This window comes from Montipora foliosa, chromosome 7 (assembly GCF_036669935.1).
Source record: "Montipora foliosa isolate CH-2021 chromosome 7, ASM3666993v2, whole genome shotgun sequence".
In the NCBI taxonomy this organism is placed as follows: Eukaryota; Metazoa; Cnidaria; class Anthozoa; order Scleractinia; family Acroporidae; genus Montipora; species Montipora foliosa.
This window is the reverse complement of record NC_090875.1, coordinates 8,719,288-8,729,287: the sequence shown is the minus strand read 5'-3', so window position 1 is coordinate 8,729,287 and position 10,000 is coordinate 8,719,288. Positions and strand designations below refer to the sequence as shown.

General features: G+C 39.8%; 2 protein-coding genes across 2 annotated transcripts in view; both read left to right on the top strand.

Moving 5' to 3' along the window:
- The window catches only part of LOC138010657 (uncharacterized), a 34,921-nt gene extending 29,764 nt beyond the window's left edge, over positions 1-5,157 (top strand). Inside the window, exons 16-18 of the mRNA XM_068857632.1 lie at positions 2,192-2,273; positions 3,295-3,412; positions 4,529-5,157. Coding sequence (XP_068713733.1) covers positions 2,192-2,273; positions 3,295-3,412; positions 4,529-4,653 — 325 coding nt within the window. The 3' untranslated portion in view covers positions 4,654-5,157. The remainder of the gene's footprint in view (positions 1-2,191; positions 2,274-3,294; positions 3,413-4,528) is intronic.
- The window catches only part of LOC138010371 (guanine nucleotide-binding protein-like 3 homolog), a 381,170-nt gene that overhangs the window by 293,401 nt on the left and 77,769 nt on the right, over positions 1-10,000 (top strand). The gene's annotated exons all lie outside the window — the stretch shown is intronic.

Below are 10,000 nucleotides of genomic sequence, written 5' to 3'. Positions count from 1 at the left end.
GCTATTGTTTCAAAAGCGGAAGGTAATTAAAGAAATGGCAACGTGGACGGCAACGCGAACACCACACGAGAATTCACCAAATCTGAGGTCTTGACAAAAACGTAAGCATACCAATGAGAACCTTTCATGCTCTATTTTTACTATGAAACATGTCGTACCAAAAGGCCACGTTCACAAATACTATAATACTCTTGGCAAACTGTCCCGTAACTGGATGGGTATGAACGGTTTTAAAGTAGAGGTAGAAAATACATGGTTCATTGTTTTATGCTCACGTTGTCGTTAAAACCTAAAAGTTGGTGATTTCACGTTTTTGTTTTCTGGAGAACGACAAAGAAATGCACTGGAATGCATGCTTCACGTGCAGCACGATTATTTGCCCTTTTTAACCAATAATGTTCCTACTTTGTGGCGTTGTCGTTGCCGTGAACAACGTCGTTGCTCAAACTTTAAGATCTACGACACGTCTATCAACGAGAACGCCACAAAACAACAATATCATTGGTTAAAACAGAAAGAAATTAGCAAATTTAGCAAATGTCCTTGCGTTACTCTGTGTACAAGGACATGAAATCACCAAATGTAAGGTTTTGACGTCAACTTGAACGCACAATTGTGAACCGCCTTTCATTCTCTATTTTCACTCTGTTCGTACCAATTATTTTTAAGCAACTTCGCTAACACTGTACGTCGTAAAGGAAGTGGAAAAGTTGTGAAAGACGACAGTGCAAAGTTGTATTTTGAGGTGACATTTTCGTTGATGTCGCCATCTTAGATCTTGAAGTCCCTAATAGGGAGACGATAACGATGACCTCGAGAACACCGTATAAAACAATAGCTTTACACTAGTAATAGTTTTCACTTCATCTGTCCCCTCGTAAGATAATAGGGTGGCAGTTGATAATAATACTAATAATCATCATCATCATCATCATCATCATCACCACAACAACAACAACAACAACAACAACAACAACAATAATAATAATAGTAATAATAATAATAATAATAGTATTTAATATTTCTTAGGCGCAAGTTAACATGTGAATATGATCAAATGCGCCTTACAAAAAAAAAAAAGAAAGTAAAAAGATTAAAAAACAAGTTAAAAAAGTTTAAAATAGTTATTTGTTATATAGATATTGATGAAATAACAGGATTTCTCCTTTTACTAAAAAATCATATCTTCACCGCGCGCAGTGAACATATCATTTTATCTTTCACATGTGAGGATATAGGTGTTGCCATGGTAACCAACACGATTAGCCAATAAAACGCGAGCTTTCTCTTCATTGTAAGATACTATTGTGCTTTAATATAATTTACATATTTCCCCTTTTTACGCGGGGGCTTCTAGGTTGGCTCCTCAGAGGCCAAAACCCAGTGGGGGCAAAAAATCAAAGCTCTACACGCCCTGCACGTACATTGTACATTTTAGTACATTTCTTCTTCGTCCTCGTCGTGAGAACGAAGAGAACACAAGCACCTGACGATGAATTTTCGATTTTTTTCTCTTAACATCCACACCACTCATACTACCTTTATTCCTGAAATGTTGATGAGCATTTTCCATACCCAACGAATTGGAATAATTGCGAAATTATTGCAATAACGGGAGGTTATATTTTTAGGCAGTTTTTTCGTAGCCATCGTCGTCGTCCTTGCAAAAGCTCCAAAACAATGTCGACCAAGATGAGGACACCAAAAAACGGTAGTTTTGTCGGGACAAAACAACTACACTGCAGACCTTGCTCTTGCGTTTTATATTTTTGCACGTTTCTTTGCCATCGTCGATTGTAGAAGACTCTAATTTCTCACTTTTCTTTCTTAGTGTCAAAGCCCTTTTTACAAATTTAATTCCAGGACACATGGTTCATATTTCACATGCGAAAGGCATTGCAACAATCGGAAAATCGACTTGAGGCAATTGCTTAAATTGTCCAGAAAAGCTTGAGGATTACTTCTTTCTTCGTCAACTATAGATTCCTTTATCGGAAAATAGGCCCAGTAGCGACAGATCATATTTCTTTTAGATGAGGTTCTCATTCCAGTTGACATCTTCGTTGTTTAAGGTGTCTCTTCAGCTGCCTGTTGCATTAAGTGACCGAGGAAGGTCCACGGGAGGATTTTGATTTTCAACATTACATGGATATTACAAGGTTATGTGTGTCTTTCGCTTTGTTGTTTGCAGGGTTTCAATCGGGGCATTTTCCAAAAAGACTTCCACGCCACCTTCGCTTCAAGTTACAATAGACGAGGAGCCAGTTTCCCTGGTATGATAATTTGTGACCTTGTTCTATTTAAACCAACATAAACTTGAAGTTAACAATGACCTTTTTTTGTGTTTAAACTTGACCTTCTTGTTCTAATACTGTACGACTGTCTTTAAAGTGGTAAGAACTGATATCTGCATTTTCTTCTTCAATTCTCAACTGGGGTAAATATGGATCGATCATTACAAAACAATGGACTTAACTGAACAAAAACAAAGGCTGTGAGCGCCCTGCACGCACATTTTGCATTCTGGCATAGTTCTTTGCCGTCCTTATCCTGACAAGGACGTGAGAAGCTGATGTAACACTTTAATTTTCGTCCCAAACAACCACACCGTTCATGCCAATTTTATTCCTGCACTGTTGATACACACATACCATCTAGGGGAGGGGCCCGGGGGGCCCGCCCCCCCCTTATTTTGGTACTTAAGTATATATTCTGGTAAAAATTGAGGCCCCCCCCTTAGCTCAAGCTCCGAAATGATATTTTTAGGCAACGTTCTTGTCGTCTCCCTATTAAGAACGACGACGCCGCCAACGAGAACGTTGTCTAAAAATATTATTTCCCGTTATTGTAATAGTTCACTGATAGTTTCGTTGTAACCACAAGTCGTTCTGGGTGGAAAGTGTGTATCAACATTGCAGGAATAAAGTTGGCATGAACGGTGTGGTTGTTCGGGAAACATTAAAATGGTTTCGTCAGGTTCAGGGAATTACCGATAGAGGAAATTTTGAAATATTCTACACTGCTTTTGAATGTTCTAGCAATCTTCAGTTCAATTGATTCTCGAAAATTAGAAAGAATGCGCCTATCTCGAATATAAATAGCTGCGTGCTAATAAACAATTACCATTCATAAACAGATTTATTTCCGAAGTACCTCATAACAAAGTTTTTGATTGAAAAATAAAAGGTACGAGGTGATGACTGAGCTGCCCTTTAAGAGTGAAGCTCTTCTTTCAGCCAGAAGACCCCATAGAACAGCAAATTAAAGCCAACTAGTGCTTTCATCTCTTTGCAGTTTAATAGTTCTGGCAAATCGCCCAGCCATCACAGGATAAGCGTCATCTCATCAGCTTCTAAATACCAGCCTCCCACGGGCAGATTAAAAGCCGACGGAGTAACACCCTGGAGACCTGGTAACTGATTTTGTACTTGTGATGGATTAATATCCTGTATTAAAAACTACAATGTTAAGTTCATCTATTCAACACCTTCCTTAGAATCTTGCTGTTCATAACCAGGCTGTTTTCTGCAACAATCCCGTTCTGATGGTAATCCCTAGCTTCTATTAGCATTATTGAGCAAGATATAGACCTTATTCATAAATGGCGGTCACATTTATAATTAAAAAAAAATTAGCCTACCAAGCCTGGATACCATACAGTGAATTGAAAAGAATTCTTGCTCTAAAATGAGGCTTGGTAGGCTAATTTGCACGTGGACAAAAGAATTATAAATGTGACCGCCATTTATGAATAAGGTCTCTATCTTGCTCAATAATGCTATTAGAAGCTAGGGATTACCATCAGGACGGGATTGTTGCAGAAAACAGCCTCGTTATGAACAGCAAGATTCTAAGGAAGGTGTTGAATAGATGAAGAAGAGGTCCTTTGGCCATTGGCTATAGACCTCTTTCATAATGGCGGCCAAATAAAGTATTCTTCTGTTGTAATGCTAATATGCCTTTCTAGCCTCGCTACGACGAGCAAATTTCATAAGAATGTTTGTTTCAAAATGAGGGCAGTAGATCTAATTTACATAAATACAAACGAATGTAAAAGTGGTCGCCGTCATACTGAAGTGGTCTATGGCTCGCTCCTTTAAGGTGGGCAAACACAAGGGATCATGTTGCAGCGACAAAAAGAAACTTGTGTAGTGCACTGAGGCGACATGTAGCAGGGACGAGTAGCAGGGACAAAATTACAGCATGTGCACACATGAAAATGTTGCGGGTACATTTCCCAGGGATATGTTGCTGCGACATGTCCCCTCTGGTGAACTGATACTTTTATAATTGCGCAAAACCAATTTGGGGGTTATTTTGTCCCCGCGACGTGTCCCATGAAGGTCAACTTGTTGAAACCAAATCTTGAAAGCTCCCTCCACAGAATTTGGTTCACCATGTAAGTTCTGATCTCAATGAGATGATCAGTGAGATCAGCTCTTTACGTAAACCCAACTAAAACGTTGATTAGAAGATTATCAAAAGCTATCACCGTGTTTAAGACTCCAGGTTTTTCTTTTTCTTTAAGGTTCAAGTCTTCTAGGGGCTGTGCTCATTCCTGCACACAGTAGAATAAGTGTTAGTCCCACAAGCACAGCTCCAGGAACTCGAATGAGTGTAGAGGGGTATCTTGAACTAATGAAGATGTATTGACGCACTGCTGCAGCTGAAGTCTACCATGGTGGTGGTGGTAGTGGCAACATCATCACCGTCGTCCTTATGACACCATAAAGATAACCAGGATTATTTAATTATTGTCATCATCATTGAAACAATATTTACCATATATGTAAAAAAGGCCCTGAGAAAAATACCCAGTAGAAGTCTTTGACGTGCTTGTACTTTTATCGGTTCGAAAACACTTTGGAAATATAGTCAATAATCTACTTGTATGATAAATTGCATAATGCTATCTAAGGAGAATCTCTTGGGAAGATTCCGTACTATAATGTAGGAATTATCGACCATTTTATCCTTTGGGAAATACTTTGGAAATAATACTATACGTATGATAACCTTCTTGTATGGTAAATTGAATAAATGCTTGGCCTAGTGTGAAATCTTAGCCTTAGATGTGGCGTCTTATCTATTAGAATTGGTGTAAGCTTTTCTTGACCTGAAACCTTAGATGAATTAACTGTAGAATAAAAATGAATGTGAGATCTTTAATAATTTTTAATTTTCCATCGAGCATGTGCGAAGTACGTCACAACCCACGCGTCTCTTCGTCTCATTTCTCGGGAAATCACTACACAACAGGCTCGCCCAAACGTAGCAGTTACGTAGCTGAACGCACGCGCAAGTGCGAAAACAAGTTTACTAACTTGTTTTTCTGGTTCAAATTTCATTTATTCCTCCTTGGCGCTGGACGGCGACTCACTCAGAGAAACTAAAGGTTGATCGCAGTGGTTTCTCTCTCGGGAATCACAGGAGAAACCAGCTGCTCGCAGGGTAAGTTTAATGGCCTGGCTCCCACGAGTCGTCTATAGCCGGCAGCAGTTTTCCACGGGTGGCGGTGAAAGAAGTAAGTTAATCTCATCAAACTGCCATTTGCAACGCGACGTTTCTCATTTCCTGAAACGTTCAGAAAACTTCCCAACATTAGCGTAGATACCCGAAATGTTCTTGTGAAAGGTATTTTTAGCTGGTTTCCAGTCCCTTAGGGTGCGTTCGATTGACCGTATTCCGGAATGGGAATATATGGAATATAAGTTAGAAATCCTTCGTTTTTATGGAGATTGATGTTAAATTTTTCAAATATCTGCTAAAACGCTTTTTTAAACATATTTTGATCATCCTTGCTGCTTCGAAACGCGCCAAACATACCGTTTTAATCATCACTCCACGTATTCTTATTCCGGAATAGGGTCAATCGAACGCGCCCTAAGATTCATTTTTTTTGTCCTACTAAAATATCATGGCTCAAACGTAGCATTTAGCGCCGTTTAATGGAGCGTTTTTGCGTAGAAATTGCAATCCATTTTTTACGTTAATGGTTAGTAAGCAATTGGTTTGGCATTGTAAGTTATACATGGGAAATTTTCTGACCGACATATTCACGCCACGCAGGCGTGTTACACATTTTGAATGCGTGTTTTGCGGTTTCGTTGGTAACGGTGGTAACTGAAGGTCAGTTTTCAAAATTGAACACACAAAAAAAATTCCTTTCAAAAGATACTTTTAAAAAAGTTGAATTTGGCACTATTTGTCCGACCTGTGGGAAATTGTAACTGCCAACACCACTGACATCTCTGCCCCCCCCCCCCCCCACCCCCCTTCCTCTATGGCCTATTTTTATTCGTTTTCTCGTTCGCTTTTCCCACGAAAGGTATTGAATTACATTGTTCATTCTTTGCGTTCTCTTGGTCATTTGGGATCGCAAATCAGGCAGCTATAGCGAGATCGTTGAAATGAGTGAGGTGTATGAAAAGTTATATTTAACAGTTAATTTAAATAAGAGTAGAAATTATCCATTTTGACATATTTTTAGCGGCAAAACTATTTCCAAATATTCCTGCTCTTTGGGTGTAATGCAGCGTCGATGCTATAAAATCTATAAAGTGCAGCTAAGGGTTGTAGTTCATTGTTTTACCATAACTGAAACAACCCAAATCTTTACAAAAATGCTAACCTTAAGCCTAAATATTATTTTTTAGGCCTAATGTTAGCATTAGTAAAGTTTGGGTTGTTTCAGCTATGGTGAAACAACCTCAACTCTAACCTAAACACCCTCCGCCCATATCGGCGAAGTTCAGATTGCGGCGGATTATACAGAAAAAAAGATATCTTGCCCAAAGGTTAACAAAGTTTGAAAAGTACTAGTCCACCCCACTACCCGTATTTTGGTAGCACAGTGCAGCGAGCAGACTGGTAGGAAGCTTATCCTTACTCATGAACGCGATATATGGAACAATTTCTTTGCCAGGGAATGAAAAAAGAATGCCCTGATGAAGCCAGTCGTTTTATTATTTTTGTGATTTATATATTTCCGAGGTGCTTTAAGTTAGGGGAAAACAGCGACGGCAGAAAAAACAAACAGCACTGCAGCCCTTTAAATTCTGGGATTTCCGATGTGGTACTACTTCATATTTCTTACGGACTTCCTGTCGGCCTGCCATTGTTATGCAAGCGACCAATCAAAAAAATTTTTCAAGTCCATTATCCCAGAGTCTTTCTGGGAGCTCACACGCTGACCAAAAAGCCTGATGACTCTGAGTACCAAACCCTTTTAATCGACTTAAGACGAAGAAATTAATTGTTTTAAAGAAAATGCATGCTAGTTTTTCAAATAATTACCAATGTATATTAAATAGATCACATTCTTCGACGAAGGGCTGTCCGTCGAAACGTCACCTGTCAAATGTTTCTTATAGTAGTTACAAATGTTTAAATAAAAAACAACACATGGGAATTACTTGTTGGGTCACGTTTTTCCAATAAAATATTTATAAAGTAATAATATGGCAACTTTAACGTCAAGCGAGTGGGAACCCTGCCAGCCACCCCGTTTGACGATGTGGTTCTTTTTATTCCACAAATGTCACTTTTTCAGGATTTTAGAAGCTCGAGTTCTTTATTATTCTTACACCCAAAAAGTGCATTACCCCTTTCACCCCCAAGATCGAAACGTTCATTCTTCTAACTAATACTATAGGTTTCTTTGTTGGGTAGTCATGATAGTGTTATATCAAGATCACGCATCTTAAGCTGATAATTATCTTCATTCTCAATACCTGTGTGAATGACATGTCATTGAAATTATGAGGAGAATTTACATGCTGATCACTCCCGGGAGTCAAAGTGTTAACGTGCAGGGCAAACTACAAAGATTTGCTTTCTCTTGCTATGCATGTGTATTTTTCAGATTTGGATGTTGTGTCCTATTTTCGACGAAAGACTAAATCCTGAATAATATATTTTATCATTTTATGCTTGTTTCATACCCCAAGAAAAGGTTTGAAGGCCATTGGCACTAAATTTGCTCATTAGAACATGATAACGGGCGTCGCGTATTGGCCTTTATTTAATTTTGCCCACCATCTTTCATTTTTCTCGCATTTGTAGCGAAGATGTCGTAAATATGAACCACCCTAAAGGAATGAGGAGACGCCAAACATCACTTTTGTCAACCTTACCAAATATGAATTTGAATATTTGAGGTGCAGGCTATAGATGAAAGATTTGATCCTCACACTACTTATCTAGGCTGCTTTAATGTCTGGATTTTTGGGGTTTGTACAAGAGACAGTTGCTGAAATTGTCAAAATAAACGCGAGGATCACTTCCCTCTTTCGTTTAGAACCTTTTTTCTTTGTGTACGACAGACGAGCTCTCCAATCGATATTGCAAAAAAGCACCAATCTCGTTCCCAGGGTCTTCGTTGCCCTTGATCAGAGCTGCTGGTCAAGGGGAAGGAAGACTCGAACGAGATTGAAAAACACAGGAAGGTTGCGCCCGCGCAACAGCGGCGAAAGTACTTTGTGGAACCTCGGCAACGCATTAATTAAAATAAATCAAGACAGTATCCTATTCCACAACACTCACCACTCGCGCTCATTGTTGTTATGGGAAATTGATCGAGCGCCTTTAGGAAGTAGTGCGGCGGGCCAGTGGTTAGGACGATTGCCTTAAGATCTTGAGTTCCCGGGTTCGAGACTCGTTTTGACCGCTGGTTGAATTTGTTCCTCGTAGTCCTGGGTCAATTTCTCGGCCGCACTTGTAAATAGCCAACTGTTTTGCCTCCTGCCAGTTGGGATTCTTAACAGTTGTTGTTGTGTTCTGTCGTTAATTGTTTTTCATTAGCCCTGAAAAGACCCTATGGGGAGTGGTCAATTAAGTATGTATTTTATTGCATTGTATTGTATTGTATACCTTCTCTTAAAACGCGAATTTTCAGCAAAGAAGTTCGAGATAGGGGATTGTTCCACCTGATCAGAGACTGAGCAGAGAGGGAGTGCCTATCAGCATTTATTACTGCACCCAGGGACTAAGGGATCAGTATACATGCATGATCTTACGCATAGACCTCTTTCATAATGGCGGCCAAATAAATTATTCTTTTGTTTTAATGCTCATAAGCTTATAACTAGCCTAGCTACGACGAGCAAATTCAAAAGATTGTTTGTTTCAAATTGAGAGCAGTTCCCACGACCTGCTCCCGTCTGACCTTGTAGCTCAGTCGGTAGAGCAGCGGTGATCTAACCCAAAGGTCGTGGATTCAATTCCCACCCTGGTCAGAGTTTTTCTCTGTCCTTGTGTGGGCCCATTTCCATTAGTAGGGCTAACGATCACATGGCTCATATGGGGTAGAAACCTAACACTTCACATTACACTCAAAATCCGATTAAGGCTGGTTTTAACCAGCGATAGAGTCGTAGTCGTAGTCGGAGTCGTAAGAGCGCTTATGACCGAGTGAAAATCAAAGATCAGAGTCGAAAGGGCAGTCATAAGCTCGAAGGAATCGGAGTCGAATCAAAACGTTCCCGTTTTCTTCCAACTCCGCTTATGGCTCCGTCGCTTATGATCCAGTGAAAACTGCATTGTCGGAGTCGGAAGCAGAAGCGGAAGAGCCAAACCAGTCACAATGCTTGGATTCGAGCATTGTGATTGGTTTATTCTCCCGCTTTTGCTTCCGACTCCGACAATGCAGTTTTCACTGGATCGTAAGCGACGGAGTCATAAGCGGAATCGGTATTCTGCGTACTCCTCCTGTTTTATTATTTATCCGACTGTTTTATTTTCATCAGATCGTATCGCTCTGTGCTTCTGATTACGAACTCCGACTCCGACTCCAACTCAGTCGCTAGTGAAAAACCAGCCTTTAGAGTTTACGGCGGTAAAGTAATAAAAGCCGCTCGAATTCAGAGACGGTTTTACTACTGTAAACTTGTACCTTTAAAGTAAGTTTAAAAAGAAGTGCACTGCACTCATGCATGAGTGACCCAACAATTGTTGACTCGAAACCATCTTCACACAAAAATCTGCGGATTTGTAAACCAAA